The sequence below is a fragment of the Seriola dumerili genome, unplaced genomic scaffold (assembly GCF_002260705.1).
Source record: "Seriola dumerili isolate Sdu_G_001 unplaced genomic scaffold, Sdu_1.0 BDQW01000043.1, whole genome shotgun sequence".
Classification (NCBI taxonomy): Eukaryota; Metazoa; Chordata; class Actinopteri; order Carangiformes; family Carangidae; genus Seriola; species Seriola dumerili.
Genome location: NW_019174298.1, coordinates 594,078 through 607,682, shown reverse-complemented (window position 1 = coordinate 607,682; position 13,605 = coordinate 594,078). Strand labels below are relative to the sequence as shown.

Below are 13,605 nucleotides of genomic sequence, written 5' to 3'. Positions count from 1 at the left end.
CGCCCAACGTGGGGCTCGAACCCACGACCCTGAGATTAAGAGTCTCATGCTCTACCGACTGAGCTAGCCGGGCTGCAACGTTCTCGGATAAGATGTGTATGTATTGTGACTACTGCTGTCTTATATAACGTCAAGATACATGTTGCATGGTGTGTGGGCCATTAAACCGAGAAAGGGAGGGTAGGTCACGTATCCCCGGTCTGTCTCATACTGCCCTCTAGGGCCGAAAAACTATATTGCAGTTAACTCACCTGAATGTTTTTCAGCAATAAAGTTCGACCAATGGCCAGTTCTTCTTTCAGCAGTATGAACGGTTAAACGGCCCATGGCCTGGACAAGACAGGACAGGACAACACTAAAATGACTAACTTTCACTAGCGTATTTTAAGCATTGTTCGATCCTCAAATAAAACTTCAATTAACTTTTAATTAACTAAATTGATAATTAGGTGAAGGCAGATGAACGTTAGATATGCGGTGTTACGTCAATTATAAAATTGTGTGACTTTTAGGTCACGTAAACGTTGGTTACCTGACTATTGGTTTTCTTCGGTCGGATACCATCATCACAGTCATAGACATTCTGAGATATTTAAGATAACGGGAACACATAAAAGTTTGAAGCTATCAAATGACTTACCACCTCGCAATAGAGTGGCTTTAACTGAAAAAGGTGAAATTGCGACTTCCGGAGTTACTTTTTTTTTTTCAAAATAAAATGCCAGGCGACAGGCAAGTAAAATAGATAGCCAAGACAAGGTATTAACTCTTGTTTGTAATATTTTGTGTCCCTACGAGCGGTGGAACAAGGACCCGGATCATTTACATGAATAAAAGTAGAAATTCCACAATACAAAAATACTGCAAATCAGCAAACTGTAGTTGTTATGCAATATCAAGATCAATTTGTCTTTTCATTACTGGCTGTTGGGGCCTTGGTGTGATGAACAGTGAATTTTTTGGAAGTGATGAACACAACAGTCTATTTGTTATGACATGGAATAGGTGTTAATTTGAGAAAAGTTATTGAAACAATTTCACACATTAAAGCAAAAGAGAGAGCGTTAGAAATGATTTATTAAATTCCTGCCTTTTGGAATGGCTGGATTATTTTATGGGGCCTCTGGGCAAGGATTGTCCTTATTATTGCTATGCTATAAAATAGATAGATGAAATGATAAAGGTATTGAAATTAGACGTTGAAGGACCTGCCACAGTAGAAATTTATGTTCATGTTTATTTGTATAGGGACAAAGTATTTAGCATGAACTACATGCCACAGCATTTATAGCCTGCGCTAATTTGCGATGCCTGTCCCTAGATTGGCATTCTGTGATAGTATACTCAACATGTTTGACTTTTTGACTGGTGGTTGGACAACAGAAGCAAATTGAATATGTTCACATGGGCTTCATTGAATAATGATGGACATTTTTCACTTTTTATGATATTGTTTTCACCTTGGGAAATAATGAAACTGTCGTGTATAGTGGGGGATAGTAGGGGGTCAGCAACATGTTTTTATCCTGGGGGGCCCTAATCCAGCGATGTTGTGGTCCCTTGGGTTCTTGGTCTCTGTAGCAGTTGCTGCCTTGCACCGTACGTTAATCCAGTCTTGCTATTCTGATATACAGTTCCTTTTCCAAATAAGCCCGTCATTGCAAATGATGTTGTGCTAAAATACTACATATCCCCAAACAATTATGCATGACTCAGACTATATACAGGGTGAGTTTTGGAGCATCCGCGTTGTGTACCTCTCCTGTTGACAAATTGAACTTGAACGCTGGGTTCTTACGTGGAGTACGTGAAGGCACCACGGTCCTGGGTTCTCCTTCTACGTCAACGGCTCTGGGCGGTTCATGAATGGGGTTTTGAAGTGGGAGGGCCCGTCATCTGACTTTACCAGGCAGGAGGAATAAAGTGGGTGTTGTGCTGTGGTGTTTGGCTCTGTGCGATGTATCTTCATGACTGTTTTTAAGCACATGAGCAGCGGTTCACTGTGCATACGGACTGCAGTGGAGCGACCGACCCGGAGCAGCGTTAGATCCACCAGTTGAGACGTGCAGCGGGAGAAAGCTAGCTCCCAACCCCAGCTAGAACCACGCAGTGACGGCAGAACCTCGGACCCAGAGAAGGGAGAGCCGCTTTGGAGAGCCATGGGTTTCCGTAAGAAGAACAAGAGCCCACCGGTGCTGAGCCACGAGTTTGTGATCCAGAATCACGCGGATATGGTTTCGTGTTTGGCTATGATTATCCTCCTCGGCCTGATGTTTGAGGTACTGTGTGAGCTGTAGTTAGCCGACTGATGTTAGCTGCTGCTTGCTATCATTAGCTGACATGACAGCAGCACTCCAGGGGCAGGGCGCTAGCGTGTCTTTCTCCCTCCCTTCTCATGTGTCTCACTGATTGCCAAAGAAGATGTTGAGGAGGCCCACTGGCACAGCTATCAGGTCATTTTACCAGTCGGCTAATTCATTGTCTCCATAGCAAAATAATACATGTATCTGGCCTTTAGCACTAAGATGATCAGGCTAAATGTCTGTCTGCATGCTACACATCTTATTACCAGCTTGACAGAGCAACGTTTGAATGAAACAAGATAGCTCTCCTCCCACTCACCTGTCCCCACCCAAACCCAGGCACTGAAAACACTGGGAAAATATCTATCCACTTCAGATGTTGTCTTAGTCAACCTTTATCTGTGAAGATAGACCTGGGTTGTAGCTTGATACTGAAATATCAATGTCTGTACTTAAAGGGAAAGTGATGGCCATGATACACACTCATCCTGACACAATGATAGTCATTGTAGCAAAGGTAGTGAACTTAAAATATACCTCATTTTGTCAGAGACCCCTGGGAGCCCTTCCAGGCAGTCTACAGAGGTCCCCAGGTATGGGAGTTAGTGTATTCAGGATTTTATGGTGACACAGCAGTCCTCACTCACCACATGTGTTCATGAAATGATGACAGAATATTCCAAAATTGTTCGACAGTTTGATGCTAAAAGATGAAATATGGATGTAGTCATTAAATCATTCTGTTTCTGTGCACCTGTCAAAAAAGGTATCATGGCTGAGAGTAAGGCTCACTAACATGGGAAAATCCAAGAGGATTATACATACATTTAGTATGGTTCTAGTTTATTAATACAAAGGCTTGGTTTCTTTTGAATGGACTCTTTTGAATCCTGTTTCTTTCTTTGCTTTCCAGGTCACAGCAAAGTTTGCCATCATGTTCATCACAGTCCAGTACAACGTAACACAAGTCCTCGGTGAGTCAATGTGTATAGGTCCACTAATCATTTCAGTATTTTGATTTCTAAATAAAAGCCCTTAAGCCCTAAAGCCATTGATTGCTTATTCTGCCTATTTAACCATTGTTTAGGTTTTAAGATTTAAATTTTGTATTTCTGTTTTTTTTTGCAGATGAGAAGAGTGAGCCGGTGAACCTTTACCAGTATGGTCCTAAGGATGTGGCCACTGTGTTTTTCTACCTGCTTATTGCGGTCATCCTTCATGCCTTGATACAAGAATATATTCTCGACGTGAGTATCGAAGTTCAACAGCCATCATACTACAGTAGTTCACATTTAATTTAAATGTATAGTGGGGTCCAAAAGAGATGGGAAAGTGGTCTCAGACATGGTATAAGTGAAACAGAAACTTTCTATGTCTGAATTTTAACTTGCAGCTTGCTTGCACACAAGTCTCTTTTCAGAAGAATTAAAGTAAATCATATAAGCTGACCCAACCTGTGTACTCTATACAACAGTCTTTGTATACAGCTTCATTTCAGAAAGATCAGAAGTATCATAGGTTCCATTATTATATGTGTCGACTCTGTTCGGGTCTGTCTGTTCTTTTTGGAGAGCTGTTTGTAAGTGATCAAATCCCATCTTTCTACCTAAAACACTAAAACATAATGACTCAAACAGTGCTCATGTTCCTCCTGACAGCTTTTGGCTTTGACAGCAGTTCCCAGTATCATTAAGAGAAAGAAAAAATTATATTTCTTTATTCCAAAAATAAAAATCTTTTCTGGACCACAATCAACAATGTACAAAGACTTGAAAAAAATGTCTGTCTCTCGTAAAGGACAGGTTCACAATTTTTCTTGTCTGAAAACAGTAACCTGTCACCCATATGAACACTGAAACATTGCTGTAGTCCTTCCTCCTGTTCATACTGGCCATTAAGAGATCTCTTCCCCACTTCACTTAACTGTGGAGAAATGAATTCAATTCAGGGTGCAGTGTCTTGCTCAAGGACACTTCAGCTTGTGGAGAGGAGGGTCAAACAACCTTATTTACCTCCTGAGCCGCCCAGACTGAACACAGACTTGAATAAATGTGAACCTAAGGACTAGGATTACAACATTAAAAAAGTGGAAAACTTGCATGGCTACTCTTTTTATTCTTAGACAAATTATGTTCTAGCTGTGACAATGATAACTCAGATAAAGGCAGTTTTATATACTATATACCACCACCCCCCTTTTCTAATAAATAAGTAGTGCAAACAAATCTGCAAATATCATTTTGAAATTAAATGCGATTAACTGAGAAAAGTGACACATACTCTTATGATAAAAAGGGAAGAACTAAATGTCCCCCTTGCTAACACATGACATGCAGTATTAATGTGTTCATCTTGTGTAAAATATGGTTTGATTTCAGAAAATGAACAGAAGGTTGCACCTGTCAAAAACCAAACACAGCAAGTTCAATGAGTCTGGACAGCTTGCAGCGTTCTACCTGTTCTCCTTCATCTGGGGCTGCAGCATCCTAACAGCGGTACGAGGGTCAGGAGTCACAGAAACACACCATCTCAGCCCGCATTAGGCTTTGTCTCATGCAGTGTCTCTTTTTCTCTGACAGGAGGACTTTGCAACAAATCCTACTTTCTTATGGGAGGGTTACCCACACACTTACATGGTGTAAGTAAAGATTTATAGACTCCTACTCATCATTAGATCATATTTTATAGCTGATTTATCTCAGAAAAATCAAATCTCTTTGTTATTATTCTGAGTTTCAGTAGTTTCATCTCTGCTTTGATAATGCACAATGCACTTTTTCTCACTTGTTTTGAATTGTTGGGATTCATCTTACAGTATTGTCTATCAATGTTTAATGTCAGCAATCAATGAGGAATAGTGTCAAGCTACACACATGATGTTTTGGATTCTGGGTCAGGCTGTGTTTCCTTCTTGTTTTCTCACTGGTTTGATTTGTTCTGCATGTCACTGTATTGAAGCCTCTGTGCTGCCAACAACCGTGGCTGAAGGCATTGTGTTTCCTTCCGTCCGTCCGACCCTGTCTTGTGAACAAAATATCTCAGGAATGTCTTGAGGGAATTTCTTCAAATTTGGTACAAACGGTTATTTGGTCTCATGGATGAACTGATTAGATTTTGGTGGTCAAAGGTCAAAGGCCACTGTGATCTCACATTGGTCCCATTCTTGTGAATGCAATATATCAGGAATGTCTTGAGGGAATTTCATTACATCTGCCACAAATGCTCATTTGGACTCAAGGATGAACTGATTAGAATTTGGTGGTCAAAGGTCAAAGTTCACTGTGATGTTACAAAAATAAATTTTTTGGCCATAATTCACAAATTCATACACTAATTATGATAAAAAACACTTTTAGTAAAATCCTTCAAAGTCTTCACTATATGTATTAACTGCAACTTGAGAGGCAGTAATTCTACTGTAATTTGAAATGTTACAGAACAGTTCAGGGTGCACACCATCATCTACTGTGTATTGATATGATAAACTCTTGTGTCCTTGCTGAAATAACGACTAGGCTCTCACCTCTGCAAAATCTGTCCTCTGTCTAGTTTTCAGGTCAAGTTCTTCTACATTTGCCAAATTGCCTATTGGCTCCATGCACTTCCTGAACTGTACTTTCAAAAAGTACGGAAGGTAAGAATCAATTAAAAATTATGTATTTTAAAAATGTTTCAGATTCTTGTATGTTGCCCTAGGCCAGCAGCGCAGAAACTTATTTATGCAAATGAGTGATAATGCAGATGTGAGATGCCACATAAGTGTAAGAAAAAGAAAAAAGATTTTAACAGACGTGTAGTTCTTATTACCTCTTAACAGATTAAGGGGTGAAGAACTTGAGTCCCTCTCTCTTGCCTTTCCATATGTCAGCAGTAATAAATCAGATAAAGATAAACTTCCTTATATTAGTTGCTGCCAAAGTAAAAATTGTTTTTGTGTGATGGCCTCTGCAGTCTGTAACTTGATATGGGTGCAATGGTGTTTATACCTAAGTCAGTCAATGGTCCTCTAACCACTGCTAGTCCCTGCTGGCGTTTTCATGTGTCTTCATGAGGAATCAGATGAGGGTGCCTCAAATGTGCATTACAGAGCGCAGAGGCTTACTTACTTTCAATGATCACACTTCTTTTGCAGTACAGAAAAACAAGCTAGGAGGACCTACTGTGTTTTTCACTGTGATAAAATTCTTAATGGAATTAGCAAGAAACAGAAGAAACCATTATTATTGTTCCTTCTTCTACTTCACTGAAAAATCTTCTTGCACGTGGATGGTATCGATTGTGTGCATACATTATTTCAGACTGGAGCCAAGTAAATGTCAGGGCTTAATTTACATAGAAAATATATCATCGCTTCAAAGCTTAAATGTGGTTAATGAGTGGTTAATGGGCTGTGTTTATAAGCTTGCAGACATTAAAACAATATCTATGATAAAATAAAATGTATGTGTTCAGTAGAAGAGTGATTAATAAAGAGGATAAAATAGAAATAAATAGTGTTCAAATTATAAGAGTAAATGGAATTAAATTACAAGCTGAGCTGGATCCAATGGTAAATAATGTGAAATATAAAATCAAACCCAATTTCACTTTTGTGTAAAGCTAAGGGCCTGCTACATGAGAGTGCGCTGTATATTCTGCACTGCACAATTATTGTTCCGTACATCACCTGTTGTGTAGAGGTTTGGGGAAATGCATGTAAAAATCCCACTATTCAAATATACATTCAGGAGAAGAGCCGATACTGATATATTTACTTTGAATATAAAGTGTGGAGTATAATGAAGTACTTGGTGTATGATGAATGTAGAAGGGTAGGCATAATAAGCTTTGGCTTCAGTCTCCTTTTCAGTCTTATTCAAGAGGATATCGCATATCACGTTGAAGTGTACTTAAGTTTACTAATATGTACATATTGTGCTCAGGTATGTATTGATACAGAGTGGATGATCCTGGTGAAATAAAGTAAGCTTAATTGAAAGAAAAAAAGTTAATGCTCTTCAAGAATCACTAAAACGTTTACTTAAATACCTCATGTCCAAAATGTTAAAAGTCGTAAGCCGACACAAAACTACCTTGTCGTCCAAACTGTTTGTTGCTGCCATAGAGCGTCTGCTCTTACTAACATAGGCTTTCTTTCTTTTTTTCTTTCTACAGGAAGACATCCCCCGCCAGCTTTATTACATTTGCCTTTATGTTGTCCACATCACTGGTGCCTATGTCTTAAAGTGAGTGAAATGATGCATTTTCTGTGTCTGTCTCGCAGTAAGGACTAGTCAGAAAGTTATTCTAAAGAAATCTCATAAAGACCTAATTTACCAGTGCTAGATAGCATTGCATTAAACTTTTTTACTGGGTTAAGCTGTGTTACTTTTTCCTTTTGCAGGGAAGTGTGTGAAAGCAATAGACACTTTGCTATATCTAAAGTTTATGGAGTGATTGAGCTTTTTTTTTATTTTTTATTTTTTGGAGTGATGGACTGAGAAGTGGGTCAGTTGTCAACCTATTGCACTTTATTGTCCTTAAACGATCCCATAAAGATCATATTTAAACTATAAACCAGGTCAACCGACTGACTTTCCCACACAGGGAGTTCATACTGAAATTAAAGGTATCATATTTGACTTTGAGGCCTACCTCTTTTTTATAACAGAGTCTCTTTCCTTTGGTCATTTCCTTTCCTGTAAGGCTATTGATCTAAAAAATGTATTTTGTGAAAACAGATTTGAAAATGCTCTTGGACAACAGTAGTTTGTGGTATTTTTTTAATTCTGTGTTTCCGTGCCCCTCTCTGTGTCCTGTCTGTTCAGCCTCCACCGACTGGGCCTGGTGTTGCTGGTCCCTCACTACCTGGTGGAGCTCCTGTTCCATGCTTCACGCCTCTTCTACTTCAGTGATGAGAACAAGCAGAAAGGGTATTGTTGTGTTTACTATTTGGTGAGTAGAAGCATCTTGTCGGTCTGAACAATCTGATGCAACAACCCTTTTTTTTTTCCCCTTTACAGTTTTACTCTGTGGGCACTACTTTTTGTCATCGCCCGCCTCCTCACGCTCACACTCTCAGTTCTGACGTTTGGCTTTGGGCTTCCCCGAACAGAAAACCAGGGCTTTTCTCTAGCAGAAGGCAACTTCAATGTGCTCACCATAAGGCAAGTCCAGATAGCAACTGACTGAAGAACCCTGAATGTCTTGTACCTAGCTCATTACCGATGTTATTACACAGGCGACAAAATAGCCAGAGTTTTGTTTTCCTGTTCACAAGCTAAAATGTGTCTTCTCCACCCTCCTCAGGATGACTTGTCTGGCAGCGATCTGCCTGACACAGGCCTGGATGATGTGGAAATTCATTAACTTCCAGTTGAAAAAGTGGAGGGAGCACAGCCAGAACCAGGCCTCGAAGAAGAAGACAGTCAGCCCAAAGAGCAAGCCTCACAAAAGGGAACCTACAAGGGGTGAGTATTCAGGAGCCTCAACATCTGGTTAGTTACCCAAACAGACACAATGTGATTCTGTATTTCGAACATTGGTTGTGTAAGATTCATTTGCTCTGCAGTATATTCCCTTAATGAGGGATGTTTCTATTCACTTGTCTTGTCAGGAGGTGCTGCCAATGGAGTTGTTAAGTCTGAGGATAAAACATCACCACGGGCAAGAAAAGCCAAAGCTTCATAGAGACAGAAGAGTTGGAAGAGAAACTGAGTGAGGGAGTTCTGACAATGTGACATTATGTCTTTACACAACTTCAAATTTTGTCTAAGGCTCTCCAAAACAATGTTTAAGCGCACTAAGAAACCTTACATAGCTGTCCCTTTGGGGTTGAAACTCCCCGTTTGAAAAAGTTTAGTGTTACCGTCTGCTAGAAATGTTTATTATTCATTTGGGTTCTCTGCAGATGGGACGTTGGCAGGGCAGAGCTGGTTTTGATGCTTTAACAGGATGGATTTAGCTCTTCAAAGTGTCCTTTTGTGTAAAAAAATGATCACTCGTCGGGTATTTTAAACTGAGTTGCTCTTCAGTAATTTGACATCAAATCAGTGAATATCGCAGTACCTTAAAAAGTGAATTTTGACTTCAGGGCAACTTAATAGAAAGTGTTAATGTACAGATTAACTGTACAGAGTGTAGTTTTAAGTTTGGGCCTTATTCAGTTAAGCTTACAAAACAGTCCACTGGATCATGTCCCAAAATAAAGCCTTTCTTGCTCTGCAAGGCAACACTAAGATATTCTGTTGTTGTCAGGAAAAGATCCTACATGAATCGCTCCAGAGGAAGATTTGTGCTATTTAGGTATTTGAAATAGCTGCAGTCTGAAAACTGAAGCTTCTACTTAACTCCTTGATCATTGACTGCCATCGTTTGACAGCCTCTGCCTTTGAAATCCAATATGCTACAGGATTGAGGCACTTTTATATTTTTGTTTGCTTTTATCACTAGCCTGGTAACCAACCTGTTCCAGGGGTTCATCCAGGTTAGGTGACTTACCAAGAGGAAGCTGTACTGTAACCTGTGATGCTGTGCTGTATGCATACAGTTAAATCTTTATAATGGCATGATTGGAAACTTGAGCAAGAAACTGTGTTTGAGGCTGAACTTCAGTCTTTTATATGGTAATGTCAATGCATGATGGTTTAAGGCTAAAGACTTCATGGCTAGTTCCTACCTGTGCTGTTGAGTTTGCATCTCTCTCTCTCTCTCTCTCACACACACACACACACACACACACACACACACACACACACACACACACACACACACACACACAAGCATTCAGTGGCCTTTTTACAACTGCTGCAAGAGGTTTGAGTTATTTATTTTTGTCATATACTACAGATAGTTATTATTTTATATGCTTTGAGAAGCTATAACCAGCAAACACAGCGGTACATAGCAACTGCGTTCAGTTAATCCAAACAATACAATCTTTCTTCAAGTGTCCTTATAACGTCAGTGGTTTGTATCACTCGTTCTGCTTGTGTTGCGTTCTGTTTGCCTTCTGTTTTTTTTTATTCTTGGGTATCAGGGGACAAGCTATTCACCACTTATACTCTAAGTTACATCCCGTATTGAAATGGGAAGTGTGTTTTGTGAGGGATTGTTTGTATGCCTGCACACTTACTCGTGAGTGCGCGTGTGTGTACAATATTGTTCCGCCTACTGTGTATGTTTGAGACTTAACTGGGCCTGAACGATGATGACAACGATGTTTATTGCTTGTCTCTTAAAAAAAAAAAAAAAAAAAAATATATTATTGCCTGTGTGCAGAGCATGAAATGTGACAATCTGTTCATTGACTCCTGCCCTGTTATATTCCACAATCATATCCTGTCCTTCAGTTCATTTTTGATGGGGCTGTCTCAGTTCCCAACACGCTTCTACGTGTAAAACACTGAGTTGTGGATAGGTGTACGTTCTATAGGATATTGGTTACTAAATGCTTCTGTGTTCTGTCTCTGCCCCTCAGATGCCCTATCCTGTGTGAGAGAGATTTTGTGATTTCTGTTGCCAAATGTGGCATGTTTTGTCCCTCCTGCTTCACCTTTTCAATGATCCTGACATTGCTATGGAGCACACGTATTGTACTGTTGGCCATACTCTTTCCTGTCATGGACCAAGTCCTGCTCCACTGCTACACCGCTGTGCATGTGAAGCTCTGTACAGAAAAGACTATACTACCTGTCTGCAGACAGTTGGAGTTTGGAGTCTTAGTCTAGAGCAGGGAGGAGATGAAGATGCCAATTATTTTTGCTCCCTTTAGTGCTCCTTACTGGGACTTTAGTGGTCATAAAGCCCGTGTGCCCGTCTGTGTGTGGCAGTGTCATAGGAGGGAAGGAGGAGCAGAGGACTTATGTACCAGCCTGTTATTAAACTGTCTCAGATGTAAAAGAGAAAAAAAAACTGACTTAACCCAACACTGTACTAAAATATGTGTCAGATTTTTAAGCTATTTTTATAGAGGGGAAACTGTTGAAATTCACTGTTGTTCAGTACACACGTGTTAATATTTGTTTTGCATCCATATTGATATGAATTGTTTTTTTCTTTTTTTATATATAAGAATGAAGCTTGCTGAACCGTTAGCGTGAGTATACATTGTGGTATGAGTGTAAAAAAATGTACTTAGCCTAATGGTTTATTTAACTTCATGGCCTTATTAGAGCAAAGTGAACTCAGTTGTATAACAGTGCTCAGTTAACACTACGCTGCAGGTGTTCACTGCAGCTTTCACAACTACATGTTTTATGATAGTGAAAAGCACTGTCATAATGACACTAGTCATCTACACATCAGTTTAGAAAACATGATCAGAGGAGCAAGTTGTCAGTATAGTGTTTTATTTGTTCCAGCCCAGCAGGTGTTTTTTCAGTACTTGCGATTACAGGCCCGAGCGTAGAACTAACAAACTATACTTTGCAGAGTGAAAACATCTGTAAGCTTTTCTTGCTCATCAGGTGTCACACTGTACAACAATCAGCAGATGTTTAGGCTCTGAAACATGAGCCACACTGCAGTTCCCCTCGCTTTTAGACACAATAGCCTGTATAATCCCACAGGAATGCACTTTTTTTTTTGCATAATATGCATTATGTCAGAGCACCATAACACTGCTCACTTTGGGCTGTTTCTGCATTGATTCTCAATGAATTACAAATTGAAGTTGCTCAATTAAAACTCTGTGCATTGTGTAATTGTTGGAAACTTTAAAAAAAAAAAAGGCTGCAGTGAATTAACTTTATGAGCAACCTCTAGGTGGCAACAATCATTAATGCATCTGAACATGAGATCTTGTTTTAAAAAAAAAAAAAAAAACAACAACCTGCACAGCAGAGACACGTTTATTGTATTCTATTAATTCATTCTGCATTGTCCTTGATTTGTTTTTATTTTGCTGCTTGTCTATAGATGTTGCAATATATTTCCTTTTTCAAATATGTTGTCTCTGAACTACTCTGATGGTATATATTTATGCAAATTCTTGTGAGTTCTGATCATTTTTCTTTGTCACTATTTTTTTATTTCATGTTTGAATAAAGCTTTTGATCATTACACAGCATTGTTGAACATGATTTTTACATACTGCCCAGGGGTTGAGTAGTAGATCTGTCAGCATGAAAACTCCTTGAAAAAAACATGTAAAAACACTGCAGTTTCAAAGTGTAGTTATCCACTTCTGACATGAACCAGCAAGGAAAATGTCATTCATAAAGCAGGGATACTCAACAGATATTGGCTTTTGAAGATTCTCTCTCTCATCTCCTGCTCATTACATCTTTCCACTTATTTCACTTAAGGATATATTTTGAGACTTCAATTTTAAACATTTTTCATTTATACTACCCACTGGGAATGGTGTCAGGAGACATGAGGATATATTGGCCAAAGCGTACTTCTCAGCTAATTACCACCAGGGGGCAACACTGAGCTTTTTGCCTGAGGGACAGAAGCAGTCTGCAGGGGCATAGCTGCATACAGACCTGCATTAATAAATCACTAGTCAGAATGCGAAAGACAGAAACATTGTCTTATCACACAGCATGCAGCTCAGCACTCCTAAAACAGTCTTTACCATGCAGTTAATGTATCAACTGATGGGTGACAATATGTATTTATCCAAATCCAAAAGAGTATCATAGATGGGAGATGCCCCCAGCTTCACTGTTGGGCAATTTGATTACTAGGGCACTGTAAACATGACATCTGCATCCATGGATGGTAAGGAACGAGCACAACACAGAAGAAGAGACACCTGCAGCTCACTGCTAATGTGTTGTGTTGTGTTGTTTCAGAGTAATGGCTTTTCTCTGGGCAATCAGACAGCATGATGGATCAGTGGGAACCAGAGAGGCAGGCTGGAGCTCTGCAGGGTCAGCACAAGGACAAGAGTTCACACACACGCTCTCCATCACACACACACACACAATTGCACACTGATGGCTGTATCCCCAACTCAGACATACATGACCTGAACCCTGTGAGGGTGCGCTTCAAAAGCAAACTTGCAGAAAGACTCCGAAAAGCAGGGACCGGCTAAGACGAGGGAAAAAATTGCTACCCCACTCCTCCCCTTCAACCAATGAGGATAAATCTCTCACTGAATCGTCAGTATTATGTGTAATTTCCATATAAATTAGCTTCATTAAAAGGGGAGTACTTTCTTATTTAACGAAGCTCATTTGAAATTCTGTATTTAATAAGACATGTAATCCCAGACTTGCAGACTAATAGCCAACAATTAGCAGGACTGGAGCATGTGTGTGTGTCCGTGCGCGCCTTTGTGTTTGTGTATGTGTGTGTCTGTGTAATCTCT

The 13,605-nt window shown here is 39.7% G+C and overlaps 1 protein-coding gene and 1 non-coding gene across 3 annotated transcripts; one reads left to right on the top strand and one right to left on the bottom strand.

Moving 5' to 3' along the window:
* On the bottom strand, positions 1-73 carry trnak-cuu. The gene has a single exon. It is a non-coding gene; the product is annotated as a tRNA-Lys (tRNA).
* A 1,846-nt stretch (positions 74-1,919) lies between these two features.
* LOC111217263 (translocating chain-associated membrane protein 1-like 1) lies at positions 1,920-12,344 on the top strand. 2 transcript variants are annotated; one of them, XM_022739040.1, is made up of 11 exons: positions 1,920-2,279; positions 3,217-3,277; positions 3,432-3,550; positions 4,682-4,798; positions 4,883-4,941; positions 5,853-5,937; positions 7,458-7,528; positions 8,111-8,215; positions 8,306-8,449; positions 8,592-8,752; positions 8,902-12,344. In XM_022739040.1, the coding sequence occupies exons 1-11, from the start codon at positions 2,160-2,162 to the stop codon at positions 8,970-8,972; spliced, it is 1,113 nt and encodes a 370-aa protein (XP_022594761.1). In that variant the 5' UTR covers positions 1,920-2,159; the 3' UTR covers positions 8,973-12,344. The 2 variants fall into 2 exon arrangements, with proteins under 2 accessions (XP_022594761.1, XP_022594760.1); XM_022739039.1 differs by having other exon boundaries at positions 8,899-12,344.
* The last annotated feature ends 1,261 nt before the right edge of the window (positions 12,345-13,605 follow it).

Coding starts and splice junctions, on each gene's coding strand:
- LOC111217263 (XM_022739039.1), top strand. CDS start 2,160: ATGGGTTTCCGTAAGAAGAACAAGAGCCCACCGGTGCTGAGCCACGAG. Junction 2,280..3,216: donor TCCTCGGCCTGATGTTTGAG/GTACTGTGTGAG, acceptor TTTGCTTTCCAG/GTCACAGCAAAGTTTGCCAT. Junction 4,799..4,882: donor GCTGCAGCATCCTAACAGCG/GTACGAGGGTCA, acceptor TTTCTCTGACAG/GAGGACTTTGCAACAAATCC.